We start from the raw sequence: 27,865 nt of genomic DNA, 5'->3' as shown, positions 1-27,865 counted from the left end.
GACAGTAACAAGTTCACTAAAACCGGAGGTTCGATTCTTCTCGATGGACACAGCAGATAGCCCTGGGTTTTCTATAGCATACACACTGTTCGTTTTGAAGAAGTTACACGGGTGAAAACGTATACTGAATGTTTTGTGTCTAGTTTATCTGTAGAGTAAGGGTGTAAGGTTATTTAATTTCTCGTGAAATAATTTTTATATAAAACATTACAAATCAAAAGAACTTGGTCAATGATTGTTTATATTTAAACCAGACATTATTCCCCAGTTTATTTCTAACCTCCACTGCTCCACGAAGTTTCTCTTTCTTTCTTGTGTCAGTTTTTCTCTCGTCTTAACTAGTAAAGAGTCCCCTGCTGGTACAGCGGTAAGTCTACGGACTTGCAACGCTAAAATCAGGGGGTTCGATTCCCTTCGGTGGATTCAGCAGATAGCCCGATGTGGTTTTGCTATAAGAAAACGCACGCAAGTAAAAGACGCCAGCATGATCATAGAGTAGTTGACCTGGATTTGAAATTTAATTGTATATATTTATATTTTGACCTGTTCTGTGGAGTTAACCTAGTCAGTCCGTGGTCCAGAACTAGTGTATATATTTGTTTTGACCTGTTCTGTGGGGTTAACCTAGTCAGCCCGTGGTCCAGGACTAGTGTATATATTTGTGTTTTGACCTGTTCTGTGGGGTTAACCTAGTCAGCCCGTGGTCCAGGACTAGTGTATATATTTGTGTTTTGACCTGTTCTGTGGGGTTAACCTAGTCAGCCCGTGGTCCAGGACTAGTGTATGTATTTGTGTTTTGACCTGTTCTGTGGGGTTAACCTAGTCAGCCCGTGGTCCAGGACTAGTGTATGTATTTGTGTTTTGACCTGTTCTGTGGGGTTAACCTAGTCAGCCCGTGATCCAGGACTAGTGTATATATTTGTGTTTTGACCTGTTCTGTGGGGTTAACCTAGTCAGCCCGTGGTCCAGGACTAGTGTATATATTTGTGTTTTGACCTGTTCTGTGGGGTTAACCTAGTCAGCCCGTGGTCCAGGACTAGTGTATATATTTGTGTTTTGACCTGTTCTGTGGGGTTAACCTAGTCAGCCCGTGGTCCAGGACTAGTGTATATATTTGTGTTTTGACCTGTTCTGTGGGGTTAACCTAGTCAGCCCGTGGTCCAGGACTAGTGTATATATTTGTGTTTTGACCTGTTCTGTGGGGTTAACCTAGTCAGCCCGTGGTCCAGGACTAGTGTATATATTTGTGTTTTGACCTGTTCTGTGGGGTTAACCTAGTCAGCCCGTGGTCCAGGACTAGTGTATATATTTGTGTTTTGACCTGTTCTGTGGGGTTAACCTAGTCAGCCCGTGGTCCAGGACTAGTGTATATATTTGTGTTTTGACCTGTTCTGTGGGGTTAACCTAGTCAGCCCGTGGTCCAGGACTAGTGTATATATTTGTGTTTTGACCTGTTCTGTGGGGTTAACCTAGTCAGCCCGTGGTCCAGGACTAGTGTATATATTTGTGTTTTGACCTGTTCTGTGGGGTTAACCTAGTCAGCCCGTGGTCCAGGACTAGTGTATATATTTGTGTTTTGACCTGTTCTGTGGGGTTAACCTAGTCAGCCCGTGGTCCAGGACTAGTGTATATATTTGTGTTTTGACCTGTTCTGTGGGGTTAACCTAGTCAGCCCGTGGTCCAGGACTAGTGTATATATTTGTGTTTTGACCTGTTCTGTGGGGTTAACCTAGTCAGCCCGTGGTCCAGGACTAGTGTATATATTTGTGTTTTGACCTGTTCTGTGGGGTTAACCTAGTCAGCCCGTGGTCCAGGACTAGTGTATATATTTGTGTTTTGACCTGTTCTGTGGGGTTAACCTAGTCAGCCCGTGGTCCAGGACAAGTGTATATATTTGTGTTTTGACCTGTTCTGTGGGCTTAACCTAGTCAGCCCGTGGTCCAGGACTAATGTCTCAATTCTCTCCCATAAATCTGGCTTATTGAAGTTGCGAATATCGTTGACAGATTGTACAAATTTTCCATGAACGTTGGTGAATGTTAATGAGCGGTGTTTTGGGAAATATATAAAAACAAATAAGTTTTATAAATACGATAATCAGTAAAGCATTGAGTTCAGTTCGTTCAGGGAAGTATACAAAACAGTGTTATTCATTGTGTATCTTCGGTTACTCCATTGATTAGCTGTCAAATTGTACAACTTTGTTTTACGTATGTTTGTCGTCGTGCGCATTATAATGGAGGAACTTCCATTGAAATGTTATTTATGAACTTAGGCCCAAAACTAGGGTTAAAGTGAATGCAGGGTGTAAAAACTTTATCAAAGAAATAAACAGTTCGCTAGTATCACATATACTGGCTTTAATAATACTTGTAACATGTTACAGTAATAACTATAATTATATCAGTTACAAAATATACATTATTTTGTATGTTGAGTTTATACGCAAAACATCTATAAATAAAAGTAAACATTCGAACAATGTCTCATAGTGGTAGAATTCATCGTTAATTATATTCGAGTTAATAAGAACAACAAAATAAGCTTTCCCAGAGTTGCACTACTTACAATTCTTAAGTTGGTAATAAATAACTGAAACAAATATTGCTATACAAAGACGTTGTTCTGTCCTGAACAAATATCCGGTGTATATGTTTAGATGTTTACCTTAACATGCGTGTTCTTAAAACACTAAGTTTCATAATTACTTTTTATCAAACTTTGAAACAAGTTATCTTTATTAATACAGATTAATCACCGTGTGAAGGTACCACATTCAAGTGTGACTGTGTTCTCGCGTGCTTATCTTAAATTAATAGACCAATTTACACAAGTTAGTGTAGTACAGTTTTCCCCAAATTTAGCCCAGATACAAATCTGGATCACTCTGAAGCATTTTTTTTATATAATTGGGAGATGGAACAGGACATCTCGACGGTTTTGGGTTAATATCTCTGAAGTGTTTTTGTACCAAATTTCTTGGACACCTTAAGGTCGATCTAGTCATTACATTACAAAAAATTATCCGGGTAATTGATCATTCTGGATCTGAGAAGGATTTTCTGGGTTTTTGAAAGTAGTTTTACTTACCCTATACAAAGGTGTGTAATCTGTGATTGTTGGACTCCAGCACAGCAGTCAGGAAATGTAACGTTGGACCTTGAACTACTTTATCAAACCGACATATAAGGAAGTTAGCAAGGTTATGAAGGAGAGATTACATACAATACAGTTAAAAACTATAATACCTTAAAATGATAGAAATAGCCCTCAAACTATTGATAATTACAGTAGTTCTTAATATACGATTAAAGTCAGTACTATGAAACGATAACGAACTTGATATAACATAAGCCTTAAAATATTTTGTAAAGTCCACTGTAATTTCCAGTCACAGTTTTGAAGTCCTAACAGAGAAATAAATGCCAACTTGTCCCAGTGTCCACATAATGTACATATAGCTGTCGGCGATATTTGTTTACAACTGTATTTTTATAATACAATTTGTAGCAGTTACATTATCCAAATTGTAACTTAGTCCCAAAATGTCTCAATACATTATCCAAATTGTAACTTAGTCCCAAAATGCCTCAATACATTATCCAAATTGTAACTTAGTCCCAAATGCCTCAATACATTATCCAAATTGTAACTTAGTCCCAAAATGCCTCAATACATTATCCAAATTGTAACTTAGTCCCAAAATGCCTCAATACATTATCCAAATTGTAACTCGGTCCCAAAATGCCACGATACATTATCCAAATTGTAACTCGGTCCCAAAATGCCTCAATACATTATCCAAATTGTAACTCGGTCCCAAAATGCCTCAATACATTATCCAAATTGTAACTCGGTCCCAAAATGCCACGATACATTATCCAAATTGTAACTCAGTCCCAAAATGCCACGATACATTATCCAAATTGTAACTCAGTCCCAAAATGTCACGATACATTACCCAAATTGTAACTCGGTCCCAAAATGTCTCAATACATTATCCAAATTGTAACTCGGTCCCAAAATGCCTCAATACATTATCCAAATTGTAACTCGGTCCCAAAATACCTCAATACATTATCCAAATTGTAACTCGGTCCCAAAATGCCTCAATACATTATCCAAATTGTAACTTAGTCCCAAAATGCCACGATACATTATCCAAATTGTAACTCCATCCCAAAATGTCTCAATACATTATCCAAATTGTAACTCGGTCCCAAAATGGCTCAATACATTATCCAAATTGTAACTCGGTTCCAAAATGCCTCAATACATTATCCAAATTGTAACTTAGTCCCAAAATGCCACGATACATTATCCAAATTGTAACTCAGTCCCAAAGTGCCACGATACATTATCCAAATTGTAACTCAGTCCCAAAGTGCCACGATACATTATCCAAATTGTAACTCAGTCCCAAAATGCCTCAATACATTATCCAAATTGTAACTTAGTCCCAAAGTGCCACGATACATTATCCAAATTGTAACTCAGTCCCAAAATGCCTCAATACATTATCTAAATTGTAACTCAGTCCCAAAATGCCTCAATACATTATCCAAATTGTAACTTAGTCCCAAAATGCCTCCATACATTATCCAAATTGTAACTTAGTCCCAAAATGCCTCCATACATTATCCAAATTGTAATTTAGTCCCAAAATGCCTCCATACATTATCCAAATTGTAACTTAGTCCCAAAATGCCACGATACATTATCCAAATTGTAACTCCGTCCCAAAATGCCACGATACATTATCCAAATTGTAACTCAGTCCCAAAATGCCACGATACATTATCCAAATTGTAACTTAGTCCCAAAATGCCTCGATACATTATCCAAATTGTAACTCAGTCTCAAAATGCCACGATACATTATCCAAATTGTAACTCAGTCTCAAAATGCCACGATACATTATCCAAATTGTAACTCAGTCCCAAAATGCCACATTTCTCATACCATTGTCTTGTTGTATAAAATGTTACTTTGAGACAACAGTAGCCACATTACCAATAATATGCGACATTGTTTCAGGGTAACACAGTATCGAGTTGGGTGTGTGATAAACAAACATTACTAATAATACGTGACATTATTTGAGGGCATTACAGTATCAAGTTGGGTGTGTGATAAACAAACATTACTAATAATACGTGACATTATTTGAGGGCATTACAGTATCAGGTTGGGTGTGTGATAAACAAACATTACTAATAATACGTGACATTGTTTAAGGGCATTACAGTATCAAGTTGGGTGTGTGATAAACAAACATTACTAATAATATGTGACATTGTTTCAGGGTAACACAGTATCACAGAACAGAAGGTGACATAAACAACTTTATTTTTAGCCAGTAAAGTTAGAGATAAAATTTTGATAATAATTAAACAATGAAGTTTTTAATCTGAAGAGAAAAGATAGATATTTTTTGTAATATAATTAATTCCTTCCAGTGTGTGTTAAGTCGGTTTTCGTTCCTAAAGTGGTAAGGGAAACCGTATATATACAGGTTTTATTTGTATATATTTAAATTGTCGCTTTCTCCGGAAATGATGAAATCTTGAATGTGCTGTATCAACCGTGTTAAAAAATGTTTACCAAAGCCGTCAACGGCTTCCACTCAGATAGTTTTTTTTATATCTCCTAATGTTATTTACGTGACGGCGGTTTTCAATATTTATAGACCACAGATCACGTGGTTTTACGTTTCCGTGTTAAGTGTTATTCACTTTCTTTAAAATATATACATCAATGTAGTAACGTGCTGATCGTTTATCTAGATTTAATACTTTAAAAAATTATTTTTACGATTTTCGGGTATTTGTAGTTTTAATATTGCAAAGTTTATATATAATTGTAGGATCTCAAAGTTGTGTTGTTTATTCGTGTTCTGATATAGTTCATTCTTGACTTTGTTTCTTACGTGCAGTGATATGTACTTACAACCCTTGTTTTAAGTTCCTCTTAGTTCGATAAATGCAAGTACTACCACGTTGGTATTAAATATTTTATAAATTTCGAGGTGCGGCACGGTCTGGTGGGTTGAGACGTTCGACTCGTAATCTGAGGGTCGCGGGTTCGAATCCCCATCGCACCAAATATGCTCGCCCTTTCGGCCATGGGGGCGTTATAAAGCGACAATTAATCCCATTATTCATTGGTAAACGTAGCCCAATAATTGGCGGTGAGTGGTGATGACTAGTTGCCTTCCCGCTAGTCTTACGCTGCTAAATTAGGTACGGCTAGCGCAGATAGCCCTCGTGTAGCTTTGCGCGAAATAAAAAACAACAACTAAATTTCGTTTTTCCTCTTAATTATATTGTCCGTTTAAAAAATCATGTATTAGCTTACTTTAGTCCTGGTGTTTAACATAGTTTTAGTATTTTAAACTAGTAAACATTACTAGTTTAATAAATTTCAATTTTAATGGCTCTGAGTTGAATCGGTAACAATTCATCATTTAAATCGATTAATAATATACAAGAATAGAGAAATTTATTTTATAGACACTATTATTAATAGCTAACAGTTTTCTGTGATGGGATGCTTCTAAATTATGTTATTTTCAGCAAGTACGTTTAAAAATAACGTATTTCCTTCAGATTTCGATGTAAATTCAATTTGTTTGAATAAACTAATACATCTTACTTTTGCCTTGTTACGTTGTGCTAACATCTCGTCAGAACACTATTACGTAACGCTTCAGTTTGAAATATATCCATCTAAAGATCACCTAGAAGCAGGTGCCATGGCTGAACCTTCTTTGTTTTTAATGCTTGTGGTTAAACTAAGAAACTGGTTTTCACCACAGAGGCTTGTTAAATGCATAGTAATTTTAACTATTGGAAATCTTTCTTTTAATTTCTTTGCAAAGCATCTAACAACTTCATTAGAAGTTTCAACCAATAATGTTATTACATAAGAGAATAGAAATATATCTCCCATTTTAAAACCTATTTTGTAGAGGGTTTCAACGTTTTTAATTATAATTCTTCGTATATTTCAAACATAATACTTTTGAACCATAAACTTAACCACTTCCTAGGCTGACCACCTCTACTTATATTATGGGCTTAAAGCCTTGTTTTTGTACCGTTGTCATCACATAAACGCTTGGAGTGATGGACGTATGTGAGACTAATTAGAATGAATCAGTTTTTAATGAATCATGATGGAGACTAATCAGAATGAATCTGTTTTTAATGAATCATGATGGAGACCAATCAGAATGAATCTGTTTTTAATGAATCATGATGGAGACTAATCAGAATGAACCTGTTTTTAATGAATCATGATGGAGACTAATCAGAATGAACCTGTTTTTAATGAATCATGATGGAGACTAATCAGAATGAACCTGTTTTTAATGAATCATGATGGAGACTAATCAGAATGAACCTGTTTTTAATGAATCATGATGGAGACCAATCAGAATGAATCTGTTTTTAATGAATCATGATGGAGACTAATCAGAATGAACCTGTTTTAATGAATCATGATGGAGACTAATCAGAATGAACCTGTTTTTAATGAATCATGATGGAGACTAATCAGAATGAATCTGTTTTTAATGAATCATGATGGAGACCAATCAGAATGAATCTGTTTTTAATGAATCATGATGGAGACTAATCAGAATGAACCTGTTTTTAATGAATCATGATGGAGACTAATCAGAATGAACCTGTTTTTAATGAATCATGATGGAGACTAATCAGAATGAACCTGTTTTTAATGAATCATGATGGAGACTAATCAGAATGAACCTGTTTTTAATGAATCATGATGGAGACTAATCAGAATGAACCTGTTTTTAATGAATCATGATGGAGACTAATCAGAATGAACCTGTTTTTAATGAATCATGATGGAGACTAATCAGAATGAATCAGTTTTTAACACTTGTTTTTCATTTTCCTTAAGCACATCAACTTCCCCGTCATAATTTGAATATAAGTTTGTTCCCCTTTATGTGCTTTACAAATAATTGTATTTATATTTTCTTTCAGTAACTTTAAAATAGAGCCTTTGTTTACTGTGACTTAATTTTTTCTATCCAACCTTTTTCTAATTGACTTTGAATCATTTGAACTTACTTTTAGTGTCGTTCTTTGTATTATTTTATTCGTCATTATAATTTGGTAATTTATAAGTCAAACCCACAATTTAATACTTTTGGCTATTCGTTCTCGCGTCTGATTTGTTAACTATTTTAGGACTGTCTAGAAACTTCTTGTAATTTTCAGGTGAGAGTGTTGATTTATTTCTCTTCCGTGTTTTAAAATGTCCGATCTAATATTATCACATTCAATAGGTTTTATTTTCCTGCCTCCGAATGTTCTTGATTTGGTTATGATTCTCATAATACTGCCTGTTCTCATGTAATTCACTGTTCCTTTCCGATATAACTTCTCACCTGTATATATTTCGAAGTAACTTTTACATTTTACCGAGAAAGTTATATTTCGAAGTAACTTTTACATTTTACCGAGAAAGTTAGCTGAAGTGTAGTGATAGATAACTAGGCCTAAGTACGATGGCGAGTGACACATGAGTTGCTAAATTAATTTGAAACACTTTTTATTAGACTCGAACATAAAAGTATGGTAGCTACAAACACGATTTGATACGAAATATAATGCTAACCGGATAAAAGCTAGATTCACTGGGACCTGAATGCCGCTGCTTAACTTTCCAGAGGGCGCAGATATCATTCACCAAATCAAACACCCGACATCCAGTGTTTCGTTGTAGGTCCACTGAACTCGAAAAAAGACGTAGTGTTGAGTTACGGTTATTGCAAATGCACATAAATTACATTAAAATAATCAGTTATTTTTGATTTTCTTTTCTTATTGTGTAAAGGCCAAAATTAGCGAAAATACGCGTCTCGAAGTGGAAGAGAGAAAAAATGTTAGATCTATATGGAAAATAATGTGGGGAGGATCTGTTATAAGTTAAAATCGTTAAGTTAATATTTAGTTAGGTTTAGTGACTGACATCACAGATAGTCGTCTGGTTTTCTTCCTTCACTAATTTATCTCCTACCATTTTCTTTAGCTTTTAACGTCTCATTAAATATTCATTTATTAACTCGCCATGAATAATAATATCCTATTAATAATATTCTTTTATGAAAGAAATAGGTATTTCAACTTTAGTATTAATAGTTAATTTTTTATCTGAACAAATCGCAGATTGTAGAAAGATACATCTTAAAATTAAGCCTTTCTTCAACTTTTCTTTTTCTTTTTTAATTTATCAGGCACGTTTCAAAAATACTCAAAAGCAATAGCATCATTTTGTCATATCTTTTCCTATGGATTTTGAGTGTCTAAATCTAGGTTTAGCATTAGATATTGACTATTCTGTAATAAGTTTGATGCTTTGTGATGTGCTGTTGTAAACCTTTTTTCTATGTTTTACTCTTAATAAAAATCGATATTTTTTCTAGTAAGATTACGACATCATAAAACACGTTTTTAACATCTGCACGTGCTGCAGCTGTTGAAACTGTAGCACGTGCTCTTTCATGCACCTGGCGATACAATATTAAAATTCACTAAATGGCTCCAATAAGAGCTGACTGTGAATTCATGGCCTGCTGCCTGTTGCATTTTGGGATCATTGATGCGCTATAAGAGTGACTGTCAAATCCAATTATTATAGTAGTCAAGAGTATCCTAGATTTGAAGTTGAGTTACGACATTAGTTTGATTTGTTTAGAATTTTCTGCAAACCAACACGAGGGCTATCTGCGCTAGCCGTTCCTAATTTAGCAATATGAGACTAGAGGGAAGGCAGCTAGTCATTACCACCCACCGCCAACATTTGGGCTACTCTTTTACCAACGAATAGTGGGATCGACCGTTATATTATAACGCCCCCACGCCTGAAGGGGCGAGCATGTTTGTTGTGATAGAGGTTGGAACCCGCGACCCTCGGATTACGAGCTACAACATACCAGGTCAAATTCAGGAATTATTATACGCAGGTATCCCTAGTTTATCTTTGTCTCAAATTCTGAACTAATACGTAAGACGTCAATCAGTAAAAGACTTTAATTTTCGTAAACAGGATTTCACTTTACGAACATCATAAAATAATTATAAGCGTAACTACGTATTTAACTCGTAACACGTTTCTGCGTGTATTCACTTATTGACTGGTATTTAATGGTGAAACAGTTGAATGACTGTAGTTAGTCTTCTGGTTAAACAAAACTGAAACTGAGTAAGATATACAAGAAAGTTTATTCATGGTAATGTTTCTAACAGGATGTGTCCAACAGTCTGCTTGTTCAGGGAGCGTTGGTAACGGCACGTGTTTCTACTGGGTTATAGTCAGCTTTTCGTGTCATGTACAGTAGTCAAATGCTGTGGATTGAAGTTTAACATAGTATATTTCTCTGATAACAGAGGGCGCCACCTCCATAAAGTTGATTATCAAGTTTAGCCGTTAAAAATTAAATGTGAAGAGGCATTCTAGTTATTGTAACACTTTATATGGTTGTGTTCTTCACTTAACATCTGTGTTTTGACAATCTGGCCTTACTTGTGTGTTGGATATCTGTAACAATGATACGTAAGAAAATATTTAATGTATGCGAACTTCGTCTCATAGACATGAATTGTATGAAGCGTTCTATTTTGAGGGCATATTACAGCATATATTATTATTTTATCTTTATCAATGATTTTAAATATAAACTAGTGCGTGTTTCTAAACCTTTGAATTTTATTTAGTAACAATAAATTAAGTATATCTTTGTTAGCACAGTACAACCAATTCTTCAGTCCGAAATGGAATGTTTAACGATCCATCACAGTGTGAAGTCAGCTTTTCTCGGGCTCCATATTGTATTTTAATATATCATAATTAACGTGTCTTTTATTTGTCGCCATGTTATCAAACTGTTTCTAAGGTTCGAGCAGATTGTTGCCATGACGTAAACAAACGAATTATAGCTTCTATTATAAAATAAGTCAATTTGTATATTTATAATTATTGCTTCGTTTTGAAATTATAGGGACCCGCCATGGTTAGGTAGTTAAGGCACTGGACTCGTAATCCGAGGGTCGCGGGTTCGAATCCCCGTCCCACCAAATACGCTTGCCCTTTCAGCCGTTCGTTGGTAAGAGATAACTCTCGTGTAGCTCGCGCGAAATTCTAAGCGATGAAAATGTACAAAGTCGGTGTATTTTGGCGTTATCTATTATCAAAACAAACGTTGTTCGTCCATTAATGCTTATTAGTTTAAAAACAAATATTGTAAAATTAAGAATCTTTTCAGATACTGTTTTGTGATTCCAACCCATACTGACAATGTACTGAATTTTCAAGTTGATCGTCTGTGTTTAACCCGTACTACGCTTCGTATTTTGGGGCCCGTGGGTAAGTTATAAGGGTAACGGTCACATTCAACTATTCGGTGATATAAGAGTTGGCGGTGGGTGCTTCTTGACTATTTTCCTTTAGCCTATAGCAGTTCATAATCAGGGACTTCTTACGTCGATAGCCCATGCACAGCTTGCCGCGAATGTCTGAGAAAACAACAAACAAAAAGTTACACGATTGTCACATTGTAAACAGAAATTCGAGGTTTCTAAGTTTTCTTATCGACAATTGAGATGTGTTTCTTTGTTGCATGGGTTTTTATTTATATAAGAATGTGTTATTATTCTTTCGTATTATCCACTGTTGTTTCATAATGTTTTTGGTTATCTTGTTTTTAGGCGTTTACAATAAATATTTTTCAATGTTTATGGCACCTGACAGAACTGTGGCCATCAACTACGTGCACACGGGGGCGTCACGAGAGATTATAAAGACGCCATGAATTATGTAACGTAGTTTGTTTTGGCGACAACGAAGAGGGTCGGGTCGGCTCGGCTCGGCTCGGCCCATAATATCGAGTTTATTTTAATAGCACGTACTTAAAAACGTGATTCATTCTTTCACTTCTTTAAAGAAAAGCATAATGACGTGTATTTATCACGAACACATCAGTGTAGACGTTACATAATGACGTGTATTTATCACGAACACATCAGTGTAGACGTTATGTAGATAAGTAGCTCGTGGTTTCTGTCATTACTCACTTCAGTAAGTCATGTAATTGTATCGAATGGCATATAATTTCGCTGCCATCAAGGAAAATGTGTCTTTGATATATCTAAAAACGGCTGGTATGGATGGAGTAAAGCACAAATAGCGGAGCGAACAATGTTTCGACCTTTGGTCATCGTCAGGTTGTGTCTTTCCCTTGGGATTAGTTCCTAATTCAAGTACCGAGCACTGCGAAAAATGTATCTGTGTGTGTTTTATTATTTGATCTGTGCCAATAGGTGAAATAGTTACTGTTGTTTGTGTGATAAACTCAGACGTATCTTATAAATCTGTGTCATCTGTTTAGCTGGTAACTCCTAGTATTGTAAAAAATGTTATCTAAATAATTCAGCGATACATAATTAGAATCGTGTCTTGTACACATTGTCTTTCTATATTTCAAAGAATGGAGACTTGAATGTGACATCATCTAAACGTCTGGAATGTTAGGGTTGGTTTGACACATTTTAAACTTATGACTTCCTTTAAACAGGGACCACACTTATGGACAACACATTCATTTTCACCCTCCACTTTCATATCGAGAACAAGAAACATAATTTTCCAAAAATCGTGTGTCACAATACTCGTTTTTCTAAGCCTCAGTTTTAATCATGAAGTGAACAAGGTTTTCATTTTGTGATAACGAGAAGCCCATTTGAAGTAAAAATGTATTCCCAAGATGGCTGATGAGGGTATTAAAACTTTTAAATCTAAATTCAGAAACAACTTACAATAGTCTTTGTACTTTACTTTATGTTTATTAAAGTCGAATGTAGCAGAGAACAGGTTTGATGAAGAAACACACACACTTTTTTCTTTTCCCAAAAGTGTTTAGAGGTTTACGACCTCATGCACAATTTACATGTTTGTGATAGCGCGTGTGGTGCTTTGTGTGTAGCTTATCTTGTCATGCGCGAACACTGCCTGTCGACGTATGGGATGAACGTCATTACTAACTGACAGTTGCACATGACAATTTTTGCCCAATCATAAACTGTTTCTCCTATCTTAATAATTACTTAAAAAAACAACTGAACATAAATCAAGTTTTTAAATTGAAAACTTGATAGATTACACGAAACATCTGTGAAATCTATTTCACTATAGGGCAAAGTTTATTTTTACCCAGTCTACTGAGGACTGTTTTTGTTCAGACAGTACTAGGTGATGAGAGCCATCTGTTGATAATTTTTTGTATCAGCTGTTTAATGCTTCTACACCACACGGAACTCGGATTTAAGAGTTTTTTTGTGTTTTTTTTTCAAGTAATGTGTATGTGTTTTCATAGCTTTATGCTGAGAGAGAACGTTTTCCATGTGTTTTAACACAACTGGTTCCTGTCGTAATGTTGTTCCTAGAGTGTCGTAACCACGGGACAAATGAAAATGACGTTAATTGGTCAAAATAATTAGGCCTGGTTGTGAGATTATGACGTTCACCAAATCACTTTTGTGGTAGGCACGTCTTCAAGTTGTCAATCAACCGTAGATAAAGATTTAAAGTTGGAGACTTGATTAGGGACATGGTTTTAATTGTCTTTTTATTAAAATATGTCGATAAAATTTAATTGTCTCTTTCCTGGAAAGGATATTGATATACCAGATCAGGACTAATATAAATAGTATATTAGGGTTTTATAATACACTACCAAAGGTACGGTAATGCGAGGCTTAAAACTAATGAGGAAGGGGGGCGTCACCTTCCATAGTTCGAGCCATAACACGTGAACTGTTCGTCTGATGCCGTACAACGCGCAGCATTAAATGTGAAGTTAATCAGCGTCGATTTCCCGAATTTAATTAACGGTCCCCTCGCACATTAAAGTTTGTTTGTTTGTTTTTTATTCGCGGCAAAAATGAATCTACTGACAAACTCGGAAACAAACATTCATCCAGTTATTTATATCATGATACCAGACAGACAAACACAAAGTGTTCGATCACTAACATTTGTTCCTGTAGTGAAGGGTCCTTTTGAACGGTAAAGAGTCTTGTGTATAGTTATCAGAGGACGTAATAAGTAAAGTTGTTTCGCTATCTGTGGTGGTGTTACTTACTGTGGAACATGTGAAACAATAACAACCCGTGTGTGTGTATTAAATTTAGTTTATGCAAGGCTGCAATACACATAATCAGTATCTGGACAGATGCAAAGTACACTGTGACGGGTCTATCGTATGGTGCTGCCCTCTTGTACATACATAAAGTTTTCTTTTGAGGTACTACTTAGATTTGTAGGCTACTTGAGTAAAAGTTGTAAAAAGTACTTCTGTTCTGTGCCTGACGCTGATTTGGTTTGTTAAACCAGTTCGGGGGTTGATAACGGCCAGAGATTCGCTGTTGTTCAGACACAAGGTCACGGTTCATGTTCTTGGGCGCCGCGCGAGCTGATGTGTAGCGCAGGTCGCGAGTGAAAAAAAAACAAACCAACAAGGGACGGAGCAAACGAACGTTGAAAATATGTAGTTGTTCACCAGTAGTCTGTCATAAACCAGTGCCCGCTCCTACTGGCATAAAATCAGACTTGGTGGGTGACGGGCCACGTACACGGACTTGTCGGCAACAATGGCTTGTTGGAACCCCCGACTGGAAGTCGACTGGATGGGTGAGTATGGATGCCCTGTTAGTACAGCAGGCTTAGCGTAGAACTGTTTATAACATAGTATTGGTAACAAGAGAGTCATCAATATTGTTGGCTTCCATTAGTCAAAATTACCAAAGATGTTGGGCTAACCCTAAATATTTCGATTTCCTGTAGTTTACTATTTCAGACGTTATGTAAAACTGCAGCAAACTTTTAAATGAACCAACTAGAATACGTGCTATTCTACAGACTGAATGTAGTTAAGTAAGAGAATGTCTACCTAAGCCTAAATCCATGTTTATCTTTACATGAAGATTACCTTCCTATTTAGATAAAGAAAGCTTTCACATGTCTACGTTGCTGTAATTCAAGTCTTGCCTTGTGGAATCGCTTGGCAGCGGAATTATTTGATTCCTAACAGTGGATAAACTAAGTATCCGCCTACTACACCATACTCCTAACAGTGGATAAACTAGGTATCCGCCTACTACACCATACTCCTAACAGTGGATAAACTAGGTATCCGCCTACTACACCATACTCCTAACAGTGGATAAACTAGGTATCCGCCTACTACACCATACTCCTAACAGTGGATAAACTAGGTATCCGCCTACTACACCATACTCCTAACAGTGGATAAACTAAGTATCCACCTACTACACCATACAGCTTTCGTAATAGGATTTAGCTGAGAAACTTAATACCAAGATTAAAACAAACAGTCGAAGAGAGCTGTTTATGGGAGAAGAAATGTAACTAGTTCATCGTTGTGCAGAAATCCGTTCAGAAAGAGTAATTAGGTATTTATCTAAATCAGTTTGATATCTGAGTCTCTATCAACCAACAGTTTCATCAGGAGACGGGATATATCTGAATCAGTTCGATATCTGAGTCTCTATCAACCAACAGTTTCATCAGGAGACGGGATATACCTGAATCAGTTCGATATCTGAGTCTCTATCAACCAACAGTTTCTTCAGGAGACGGGATATATCTGAATCAGTTCGATATCTGAGTCTCTATCAACCAACAGTTTCATCAGGAGACGGGATATACCTGAATCAGTTCGACATCACAGCTCCTTTATCAACCAACAGTTTCATCAGGAGACGGGATATACCTGAATCAGTTCGATATCTGAGTCTCTATCAACCAACAGTTTCTTCAGGAGACGGGATATATCTGAATCAGTTCGATATCACTCTATCAACCAACAGTTTCTCAGGAGACAGGATATCAACCATATCAGTTTCAACCAACAGTCTTCAGGAGACGGGATATATCTGAATCAGTTCGATATCTGAGTCTCTATCAACCAACAGTTTCATCAGGAGACAGGATATACCTGAATCAGTTCGATATCTGAGTCTCTATCAACCAACAGTTTCTTCAGGAGACGGGATATATCTGAATCAGTTCGATATCACAGTTCCTTTATCAACCAACAGTTTCATCAGGAGACAGGATATATCTGAATCAGTTCGACATCACAGCTCCTTTATCAACCAACAGTTTCATCACGAGACAGGATATATCTGAATCAGTTCGACATCACAGCTCCTTTATCAACCAACAGTTTCATCAGGAGACAGGATATACCTGAATCAGTTCGACATCACAGCTCCTTTATCAACCAACAGTTTCATCAGGAGACAGGATATACCTGAATCAGTTCGACATCACAGCTCCTTTATCAACCAACAGTTTCATCAGGAGACGGGATATACCTGAATCAGTTCGACATCACAGCTCCTTTATCAACCAACAGTTTCATCAGGAGACAGGATATACCTGAATCAGTTCGATATCACAGCTCCTTTATCAACCAACAGTTTCATCAGGAGACAGGATATATCTGAATCAGTTCGATATCACAGCTCCTTTATCAACCAACAGTTTCATCAGGAGACAGGATATACCTGAATCAGTTCGATATCACAGCTCCTTTATCAACCAACAGTTTCATCAGGAGACAGGATATACCTGAATCAGTTCGACATCACAGCTCCTTTATCAACCAACAGTTTCATCAGGAGACGGGATATATCTGAATCAGTTCGACATCACAGCTCCTTTATCAACCAACAATTCCGTTAGGAAACAGAGATATAAGACATTTCTCTTCCTACTTTGCTTATAACTATGAATTGTAGTTTTGTGGTTATCTTACATAATTTTATATTATTAATCGCGAAGTTCTTGTCTCATGGACATTTTGTTGGTTCGACCATCACTCTTATGTTTAGGTAAGATGTTCTTTTTAAGGAGTTGCTATAAAAAATATGACCCACTAGACCTACATTTCTGTACTTCGGTCGACAATAAAAAGATCTTAAGGGGAGGTATGTTACATGGGGTTACTAATTTATTTCTCGTTGTTTACTATGTTATTGATAGTCGAACACGACATAATTAAGTGTTTATAGGACAACGCCATAAGCTATACAAGTACAACATCCTCGCGCCGCAAAGCAACGTATTTGTGTCGCTATTTATAAATATCTTTTATTGTGTTTTTTATATATACTACTTCGTATTGTTGTCTTTCTTACTGTTTTATAAGAACGTGGCGTTTTTATTATTAATATTTTTGTACGTTCTCACATGTAGTAGTAGAAATAAATTATTCATGTTTTTGTAACAGCACGTTAAAGACTGTTATTGTTCTATATGTAAATTAGATTGTTAGAGTTGGTCGACCCCTAGACAGGTAATTAATCGATAAGATACTCTGGTATCTATTTATAATCTCAGTTGCTAGGATACGGCTTTTAGGCTAGAGATGGTCGCTGTGATATGTCTGAATTACACACCTTTTATTTCAACACTGTTGAAGCACAGTTGCATGTTTATTTCTACTGGTCGTGAGAAATTGTTAACTACTGTATTCCACGTATCATGGCGCTATTGTTACAACTTCCGTTACATTTAACCTCACGAGCTAAGTCTGTAATTTTTAATAACATAGGGTGAGAATGGTGATTGTTAAAAGAATGTCTAATTATTTGCTATCAGTATTAACCTCGCGAATCCGAGTACAATATCATTTCCTATGTCTCGACGCCATTTTGTTAAACATACGCGTGAAATGTCGTGAGAAGAGAAGTTAATTACTCACGAAGTTGACACATGAAAAGTCGCGTCCTTTTGACTGGATTATAAAAATTATTTTAAGGAAGAACTCCTTTATTATATTTTATAAATTAAGGTTTTCATAATCTCGATAGTAGAAATCTAGTACAGATAAAAAACAACAAACTCATACTGATAGACAAGTATTTTTAATAAAAACGTAGCGTAGAATTTATAGATGCGCTTTAAATAATTTTTATTCTATAGGTGCTAACAGCATTAATACATTTATATTAATGTGGCTATGAAACAGTTCATTGTGGCCCTCAGAGGTCAATGTTGTACGTTTATTCTTCAGTGACGTTGTATATGCCAAATATTATGAGGAAAGACAGCTTTTTAAAAATGTAGGATTTAAACAAATTCTTAATCTATAAATAATAACGTTAAGTGTCACCTCTTAAATCAAGAATTATCGGCCTTTTGATATTTTAGTTGAAAATGAAAAGTGAAACATGGTTGATACAGTTGTTAAAAATGTTACAACTTCCACACATTAATTTTGAACAGCTTTAATGTATGGAAATCTAAAATTATTGATAAACATTTTGAATAAAAACACCTTGTGGACTGACACAATCAGTAAGGAGTCACTTTAAGGGGTCGCTGTCATCGACTATCTTCCTGTTTAAACTTTGAATGACATCACAAATTCAGGGAAACATGAAACTTTTGTACTACTAGGAGGACAATAGAAATTTAATGTAAGTTGATTTTTAGACAGAGGACTTAAGTTACAGGAACTACAGTAACGCTGAGTAGAATATTTGTTATGTTTCTACAAGAAAAAAGTTCTAATACATATTCAAAAGGTATATCGAAAGTCAACTTGATATATCGTAACCTTCTTAGGCCCCTAGTCTGAGGAGGTTATGGTATTTAAATCGATGTTTAATACCTTTTGTCAAAGAAAATCAAACAAAACATATTATTCTGTGGAATTGTCAGCAAAGATAATTACTTTGAGCATGTTGTACATTTTGTATATTTGTAAACGTAAATATACCTATTCTACCCTAATCCAACTTATGGCAAACTTCAAGTGTTCGCACATGATTTTTATCTCTGATGCTTTAATTCAAAGGGTTGTCAATAACATTTTTCCTATATCAGTTACCATAATCTCCTCGTCAAAATTATCACTAAAAACTAATGGTGAGAGATCTAAAGTCAATGACGGCTTCAATGAATCTGGCAGTCGACTAGTCAAAAGTTCACATAACCGATTGGTAGCATTGCAAAACGGTTCAATAGTCTAAAAAATACGCACCCATCCCAAGACAAAAAAACAAAAACATTGTAGCACATATTGCCTTGATTCTGGGACACATGAAAAAATTCATCCTGATGTGAATCAAAACATTAGAGGGAACATTAATAATAGTAACACAACCACAGTTTTTAATTTAATTATCTATAATTGTTTATTCCTGATTTTGATTTATTATGCTCTGTAATTATAAGGTACATAGATTCTGGATAGGAGTCTGAACTGTTTATTATTATTCTGTAATAAAATATGCAGTATAATGTTAAAGTTCATATGGACTGGTGAATTAAACCTTCCATTGTGAATCATATCTTCTCTCAATACATTTAATAGAATTACACTATCTTGCTTATTGTTTATCATTTTATGGAGGCTGACTTAAAGATCCATTTGGATCACTCCCAGGTTTTCAGTTTATACAAGTTACTCTTCTTTGTATGTTGTTCTTGTTTCAAAAAGAAAACAAGTGATTGTTTGTAACTGAACGTTTTTCTTTTTCCAGATATAAGGCAACATATTAATGAACAGTTAAAGTGTCTGGATGTTCGAGTTGAAGTCCAAGCAGCCATTGTTGCAGAAATTCAGGAGTTTTTTCGGAGACGAGCAGAGGTGGAATTGGAATATTCTCGGTCTCTCGAGAAGCTTGTGAAAAGTTTAACCTTACGACACAAGGCAGAGAAACAAAAGTGAGTCTAGGTTTTGTTTATAAGTTTTGTGGACCCTTAAAAGGTTAATTAATCTAATAAAAACATGTGTGCTGAAAGTAATACTGCAAAATTCTAAATATGTCTTTATTAAGAAGTGGATGAATGTAGAACAGTATGCATTCTTTTTGTGACAAACATATAAAACTTGTTATTACAATAAAACAGATTAATATAATGGACAAAGAACAGGCTATGTGTGTTAGTTCTTTAGAAGTAATGATGTAAATATTACTCAAAACCAATACTCCATCTGTAGTTACACGAGAAAAGTAAATACTGACATGTGCAACACTGTTCTACACAGTTATACTGTGTCCAACATGTTTAACACTGTTAAATATGTTTCTACATCTAAGGTTAAAATGTACTATATATGGAGAACAGCAGTTGTGTACAGTGTAAGTTCATCTACTATTCAGGATTCAGAGATTTGTTTTTGAACTGTTTTAAAATGTTATTTATGGCTTATAGTTGTAAGTTAATAATTCCTTTTTCAAAAGTATAATATGAAATATTTTTTAAATATTTTTTGTGGGGTTTCACTAAATTGGAGAAAGTAAGGCATGGGTTTTATCCCACTCTAGAAATATTACTACATTAACTGTCATATCTCTTAAAAATACCAGTTTTAAAGTTGTCTAATACACAAATTAATAAAAATTGCTGTAATACATTTGAAATTGTTTCCATCTTTACCACCAGAAGAGAACAATGGCACCTTTTCTCTTCCAACACTTGCTGGGAAAACTTGCTTTCAACCACACGAAAGGAAAGTCGGGATAGAGCTGTTCTTAGTGAAATCTATGCGAATGCTCTTACCAGCCGTTTTGGACAAATTATAGAAGATGTTGAGAGGATGTACAAGAGGGTAATACGTTGTTTAATAATGTAATAGTTCTCTGTGTTATCTGTCTTCTGTGCTTGACAAGAGCCGTATTTTATGTTGATACGGATGGCTGTTTAGGACAATAATATTTACTAATTTTATATTTACACATTAGATGACTTGTTTGTATACATAGTGTATGATTAAACACAACTTTTGAGAACATTTTTTGTGAGAAGACTATAACTTCCCATGTTATAATATTGTAACTTGTGAAATGTATTGAGTGAAATAATATAGTTTATTGTGAATGAAGAAATTGGTTAATGGTTATATTTAAGTTAGTTTTATAGTTGTTTTTACTAATATACCGTTAGGTTTTGTAGCTAGATGAATGGCCAGCAATTTTTTTGTCAGTCAGTCCCAAAACAATCAATTAAAATCTGCTAAATGATTATATGAGTTTTATGTTTTGTCAGGGTTTGAAACTGTGCATTTTTATTTCTAGATTTGAGAAAAGTAGTGAACATTAATTTGTTTTCCTGTTTATTATCTGAACAGTAAATAAATGTGTGTTTTTACAGTGTCGACAAGTTGGAGTGGAAAGCCATGAAGAACTACTCAAACTTCTGTACGAGCTTCATACTGTGAGTTATCATCAGCCCAACAGTTCTAAAACAGGATTAACCTACATATTAACACACAAATTTATTAGTTTTATTTCAGCTAACATATTTTACTTAAAAAACTACCAAAAATTCTTAAGTTTGAATTTTAAGATTTTTTACATGTGTTCTAAAATTTTTCATGATTGGTTCAATAACTTTAAAATAATTTTTTTATTTATTTAGTTGTAGTTAACAATCAAAAGGAAGTGAATGTGTTTCAAATGCTTATGTAACATTTTTTAGTGTTTTACCCTGAATGTTGCCCAGGTTTCTGAGTATTGTTTTGTTTTACTAACAGTTTTATAGTCTGTGGGTGAACCTTCTGGTTTCTATAATGTTTCTAGAGCATGAAGACATACCACGCTTATCACTCTGAAGAAAGACAGATGGAAAGTAAGATTAAAATTCTTGAGTCCCAGAAGAGCAAACTGGAGCAGTCCGTCTCTTCTGAGAAAATCCAGCGACTAAAGAAATATAATTTAATAGTAAAGGATCTTCAAAAGGTATTAACCTCTCGTGTGTGCAGTAACTTAAGTTTGAGTTGCTTGTGAAATCTGGAGCATATATTTACAAAATACAAGCAGACTGGCTGTATCCAGATTGTGTTTGTAAGTTAACATCCGTGTAGAAAGTGGTACTTAGTGCGTAATCCTTTATATTATAAAATATTTTGACCTTTCTGTTTAGCTCCCCTTTCCTTCCCCCACTGGCTTAGCAGCAAATCATAAGATTAGTAATTCGAAAAGTTAGGTTTTAACACCTGTGATGGGTACAGAGCAGATAGCCTGTTTATGTAGCTTTGTGTTTTGTTAAAACAAACCTTTTTACCAGTATAAAAGTAACCTAGTTCACAGCAGAAGTCCTAATATGTTATGTAGCTTTGTGTTTTGTTAAAACAAATCTTTTCACCAGTATAAAAGTAACCTAGTTCACAGCAGTAGTCCTAATGTGACAGAGCAATCTTTTCCATAACCTTTGTAAAAACTATAAAATTTGGCCTGAGAAATGAGGGCTGTGTTGTCATTTAGACAAGAGGTTTGTGCTTTTGTACAGATGATAGAGTGAACATAGGAAGATGTAGTCTTTATGTAGTTTGATGTTGAAATAATGGGTCTAGAGAAAGTATCGTAGAGTTACGTAGAATTGGCCACTCATCAAAGATTATGTGCAATTCATTAGTAGAAACAGCACTTTGTTGGAACCCATAACTATGGAAGTCAGCACATTTAAACATAACTATTTATAACGTGTTTAGTAGACACTGTTGACAGCAAAAAAACAAACCTAGTAGCAGGTAAATAATATTATTGGCTTAGATTTTTAGTTGGTTTAGTTGGTAGAAGACCAGAGAATCACTATTGTATTATACCTTCAACAGTAAAAGAGGGTTAAATAATCTGTTATGTACCTTTGCCAGTAAGAGAGGGGGGGGGGGGGATAAGTATGTGTTGCTACATACGTTTGCCAGTAGGAGAGGGTAGTTATTGTTTATTAATTTAGATACACATAAAATACAACAGTTCTTTACTAGTAAGAATTTTTAAGTAACACAAAATCAGAATTATGTTGTCTGTTAACACAAAGTTAATGTTTTTTTCCCTTCAGTAAAACAATAATTATTCATTATTTAATATTTTTTTTATTTATAGAGACAGTCCAAGTATAATGATTCAAAGCTCAAATCCCTGAAGGCTCGTAACGAATATCTCTTGTGTCTGGATGCAGCTAATGCAGTAGTCCATAAGTATTATGTTGACAACATTCCTGACTTGATTGATGTGAGTTGTTTCTGTAAAGGAGACAGAACTTTTTATGTGATTTTACATCAAATAAATACTTTCATCTAAGTGTGTGTGATATAAACCAAAGATAAATTTATTATCTAGGATAAAGGTGTCTGTTGTCTGCTATTTTATGAGATAAAGGTGTCTGTTGTCTGCTATTTCATGAGATAAAGGCGTCTGTTGTCTGCTATTTCATGAGATAAAGGCGTCTGTTGTCTGCTATTTCATGAGATAAAGGCGTCTGTTGTCTGCTATTTCATGAGATAAAGGCGTCTGTTGTCTGCTATTTCATGAGATAAAGGCGCCTGTTGTCTGCTATTTCATGAGATAAAGGCGTCTGTTGTCTGCTATTTCATGAGATAAAGGCGTCTGTTGTCTGCTATTTCATGAGATAAAGGCGTCTGTTGTCTGCTATTTCATGAGATAAAGGCTATTTTTCAAGACTCCATTCACTGGTGGTGATATGTTCATATGTTGATTTAAGATTTTAAAAACACATTAAAGAGCACTTGTGTTTTGTCAGATTTCATTCTCTCGTATGACAAACCCCTCCATTCTAGGCACCATTATAGTAACCCTTCTCTAAACCCTTTCCAATAATTCAGTGTTTTTTTTTAAGGTAAGTAGCCTAAGACTGAACACAGTATTTCAAATGGAGTTTGACCAGTGACCTATACAATGAAATTATAGCCTCTTTTAGAATTGTATGTGTGTTTTCTTATAGCAAAGCGACCGAGGGGAATCGAACCCCTGATTTTAGCGTTGTAAATCCATAGACATACCGCTGTACTAGCAGGGAGCTTTGAGAATTGTATTCAATATTTATATGGATACAACCTAACATCCTATTTACCCTACCACTAGCAACACCATATTGCTTGGATCAACTGATCAACTGTAACCCTGAGATCCTTTTCATGATACTGCCATGGTAATTCCCATCCCAGTTGTGCTTGTAATTCAAACAATGATAATCCATCTACCATTTATTTACCCAACTCACTAAATGATCTAAATCTTTTTGCAGCATCCTCTTTGCAGTGAGCAACACCCAAGATCTTAATATTGTCGGTAAATTTAAGTAATTTATTGACTGTCTCTTCATCTGTCATTAATGTAACCCAAAAAGGGCAAAGGTCTTATGACCTCACTTACGACATTTAATCCCTTTTGATGGAACTTCATTTGTAACAACCCTCTGTTTTCTTTCATCCAACCACTCTTCTGTTCAATTTGCTAACTTATCCACCACAACTCTAGTGACGATTGTTTTACAAGTCTTTTATGTGCCACTTTGTCAAATGCTTTCTGAAAATCCAAATACACCAAATATATCCTAACCCTTATCTGCATAAGTAGGGAGATTTTCAAAGGATGTCAAAAGATTTGTAAGACAAGATTTTTCCTCAGTGAAACCATGTTGATTATCTGATAAGATTTTAAACTTTGTCAAATGATTTTGTAAAGTATCTTTTAACAGACATTTCCCACAACTCAGGTAAGACAAATGGATCTATAATTACTGGAACAGTCATAATTATATTTTTGGAAAAACACAAGTTACATTAGTTACATCCAATCTTCTGGTACCTGCCCACTATTCATGGACTGACAAAGATAGTAGTAGGCTGTTTTTAGAACCTCCTGTTGTTGTTGTTGTAAGCACTCTATGACGTTTTTTTAACATCCAATCTTCTGGTACCTGCCCACTATTCATGGACTGACAAAGATAGTAGTAGGCTGTTTTTAGAACCTCCTGTTGTTGTTGTAAGCATTCTATGATGTTTTTTTTTTCCATAAAAATATTGGAGCTTCCATTCTGTTGTCATTTATTTATTCATTGCATAACAGTCACGAACATAAAGTGTGGTTATATCTGTGTATTTATTTGTCACATCAGTTAATGTATAACAGTTACTAATATAACTTCTGGTTATCTATATGCATTTACCACATCCATACATTAGTATATAACAATTACTTGTATAATATGTAATTATCTGTATGTATTTACCACACCCGTATGTTAATGTGCAACAGACACTGATATAATTTGTGGTTATCTCTGTATTTTCAACATAACACATCATTACGTTGGTTACAAATTGTTCTCGATAGTTGGAGTACTGTTATTTATATTAATTTTTCAGTATTTCAAGAGTAAGTAGTTACATCATGGTAGGAAGTAAGTCTTATCATTATTTGTGTTTCTCTGAGAAAGGTTTACTGTGATTGTTATTTAATCTGTTACATAGTGCATGGACTTCGGATTCTACACATGTTTAGCACGGACGTTAAAGATGCATGTCAGTGCAGAAGAAAATCTTCAGAAGTCCAAACACAACAGTATCAATGAGATGATAAAGGCCATCAGCAGGCTAGACGCTCGGGTGGACAAGCAGCGTTTTTTGGAGCACAACAACTCTGTCTTCATGGTACCGAAGAAGTTTGAATTTCAAGCTCATAAGGGTGATAAGGTAATTTTAGTGGATGCATGTTTCATAGATTTGATTGGTTTAGGTATTAAAAATGTTTCACTTGTGTGTGGAATACCTTGTTTGTAAAGACTTCGATTGTACTTGCATGTTAACAGTTGGTCAGAATCTTCATGGACAAACTTCCTAAATATCATTGAGCTTAAAAAGAAATGCAGCTTTGTTAAATAGTTTGTAACCTTTCTGTCACTAGTGAGTGTATTACCCTATCTAATAAATAAATACAGGTGTTTAAGTGCAACAGGAGACTTTACATTGCACCAAATGAGTGTTCAATAAATGATATTAGACGTTTTTCAGGCTGTACCATGGAGCATGATGGAAAATAACGGTAAGGAAGATCATGTCAGAATTTGAATATAAAGAAAGTTTGAACAGATACTTACAAGAATGATACAGACATATGGTAGATGATACAAGGATGATACAGACAGAAGAGGAGAAATAGTGTAGAAATGTGGTGGAGAGGTCCAAAGAAGAGGAGAAGCAGTGTAGAAATGTGGTGGAGAGGTCCAAAGAAGAGGAGAAGCAGTGTAGAAATGTGGTGGAGAGGTCCAAAGAAGAGGAGAAGCAGTGTAGAAATGTAGTGGAGAGGTCCAAAGAAGAGGAGAAACAGTGTAGGAATGTGGTGGAGAGGTCCAAAGAAGAGGAGAAGCAGTGTAGAAATGTGGTGGAGAGGTCCAAAGAAGAGGAGAAGCAGTGTAGAAATGTAGTGGAGAGGTCCAAAGAAGAGGAGAAACAGTGTAGGAATGTGGTGGAGAGGTCCAAAGAAGAGGAGCAGCTATGCAGAAATGTAGTGGAGAGGTCCAAAGAAGAGGAGAAGTCAAAGAAAGCAGAAATGTAGTGGAGAGGTCCAAAGAAGAGAGAAGCAGTGGTAGAAACGTGGTGAGAGAAAGCAGTCCAAAAAGAAGGGAGAAACAGTGTAGAAACGTAGTGGAGAGGTCCAAAGAAGAGGAGAAACAGTGTAGAAACGTGGTGGAGAGGTCCAAAGAAGAGGAGAAGCAGTGCAGAAATGTGGTGGAGAGGTCAAAGAAGAGGAAGCAGTGCAAGAAATGTGTGGAGAGGTCCAAAGAAGAGGAGAAGCAGTGCAGAAATGTGGTGGAGAGGTCCAAAGAAGAGGAGAAAGCAGTGCAGAAATGTGGTGGAGAGGTCCAAAGAAGAGGAGAAAACAGTGCAAAAACGTGATGGAAGGTCAAAGAAGAGAAGAAAGTGCAGTGCAGAAAAGAAGATGAGAGGTCCAAAGAAGAAAGAAGATGAAGCAGTGCAGAAATGTGGTGGAGAGGTCCAAAGAAAAAGGAAAGAAGCAAAGTGCAGAAACGTGGTGAGAGGTCCAAAGAAAGGAAAGCAGTGCAGAAACGTGGTGGAGAGGTCCAAAGAAGAGGAAAACAGTGTAGAAATGTAGTGAGAGGTCCAAAGAAGAGGAGAAGCAGTGCAGAAATGTGATGGAGAGGTCCAAAGAAGAAAAGCAGTGCAGAAATGTGGTGAGAGGTCCAAAAAAAGAGGAAAGCAGTGTAGAAAATAAGGAGAGGTCCAAAGAAGAGGAAGCAGTGTAGAAATGTAGTGGAGAGGTCCAAAGAAGAGGAAGCAGTGTAAAATGTGTGTGAGAGGTCCAAAGAAGAGAAAGCAGTGTAAAAGAGGAGAAGCAGTGTAAAAATGTGGTGAGAGGTCCAAAAAAGAGGAAGCAGTGTAGAAATGTGGTGGAGAGGTCCAAAGAAGAGGAGAAGCAGTGTAGAAGTGTAGTGGAGAGGTCCAAAGAAGAGGAGAAGCAGTGTAGAAATGTAGTGGAGAGGTCCAAAGAAGAGGAGAAGCAGTGTAGAAATGTGGTGGAGAGGTCCAAAGAAGAGGAGAAGCAGTGTAGAAATGTGGTGGAGAGGTCCAAAGAAGAGGAGAAGCAGTGTAGAAGTGTGGTGGAAAGTGTGGATTTCAAAACATTTTTGTGACATTTTTCTCCTAATGTCTATTTATCTAAATGTTTAATTTGTTTTATGCTATTTTGTTTCTAGTTTCCAATTAATTCTTTAAGACAACAATTTGATCATCGATGAACAAATATATTTATTCTTAGGTATCCAAGCTGTGTTTGGACAATACCATTCGAGAAGAACTAGAACAACGGTACAAGCAGTTAAAGAAACGCTTGACGTCACTAAAGGCAGAAAATGAAGAGGTAAAAACAATAGCTAAGAACAGAAACATACCACGTAAAATAATAAACAATAGCTAAAAGAAGACATTTTAGTATCTATGTGGTATGTTAGATAGAACCACATCTAACCATGA

General features: G+C 35.6%; 2 protein-coding genes across 5 annotated transcripts in view; both read left to right on the top strand.

Moving 5' to 3' along the window:
* Nucleotides 1–27,865, top strand: part of LOC143256408 (SLIT-ROBO Rho GTPase-activating protein 1-like) — a 92,779-nt gene that overhangs the window by 48,992 nt on the left and 15,922 nt on the right. For 2 of the 4 annotated variants that reach the window (XM_076513615.1, XM_076513613.1), the window contains exons 2-8: nt 19,608–19,791; nt 20,515–20,680; nt 21,223–21,285; nt 21,651–21,809; nt 22,956–23,084; nt 25,346–25,567; nt 27,651–27,752. In XM_076513615.1, coding sequence (XP_076369730.1) covers nt 19,608–19,791; nt 20,515–20,680; nt 21,223–21,285; nt 21,651–21,809; nt 22,956–23,084; nt 25,346–25,567; nt 27,651–27,752 — 1,025 coding nt within the window. Of the gene's footprint in view, nt 1–14,418; nt 14,722–18,403; nt 18,540–19,607; nt 19,792–20,514; nt 20,681–21,222; nt 21,286–21,650; nt 21,810–22,955; nt 23,085–25,345; nt 25,568–27,650; nt 27,753–27,865 lie in introns of those variants that run through there. The other 2 variants (XM_076513614.1, XM_076513616.1) reach the window with 2 other exon arrangements.
* On the top strand, nt 25,865–26,842 carry LOC143254910 (uncharacterized). Its single transcript, XM_076509821.1, has 3 exons — nt 25,865–25,930; nt 26,034–26,417; nt 26,777–26,842. Exons 1-3 carry the CDS (start codon nt 25,865–25,867, stop codon nt 26,840–26,842), a joined length of 516 nt encoding a protein of 171 aa, XP_076365936.1.

This window comes from Tachypleus tridentatus, chromosome 7 (assembly GCF_004210375.1).
Source record: "Tachypleus tridentatus isolate NWPU-2018 chromosome 7, ASM421037v1, whole genome shotgun sequence".
Classification (NCBI taxonomy): domain Eukaryota; kingdom Metazoa; phylum Arthropoda; class Merostomata; order Xiphosura; family Limulidae; genus Tachypleus; species Tachypleus tridentatus.
This window is presented reverse-complemented; position numbering and strand designations above follow the sequence as displayed.

Bases quoted from the DNA above. Each gene is read 5' to 3' on its own strand.
- LOC143254910 (XM_076509821.1), top strand. From the start codon at position 25,865: ATGATATTAGACGTTTTTCAGGCTGTACCATGGAGCATGATGGAAAAT. The intron at 25,931-26,033 runs GTCAGAATTTGA...GAGGAGAAATAG, and splicing joins ATAACGGTAAGGAAGATCAT to TGTAGAAATGTGGTGGAGAG. The intron at 26,418-26,776 runs GCAGAAATGTAG...ACGTGATGGAAG, and splicing joins AAGAGGAGAAGTCAAAGAAA to GTCAAAGAAGAGAAGAAAGT.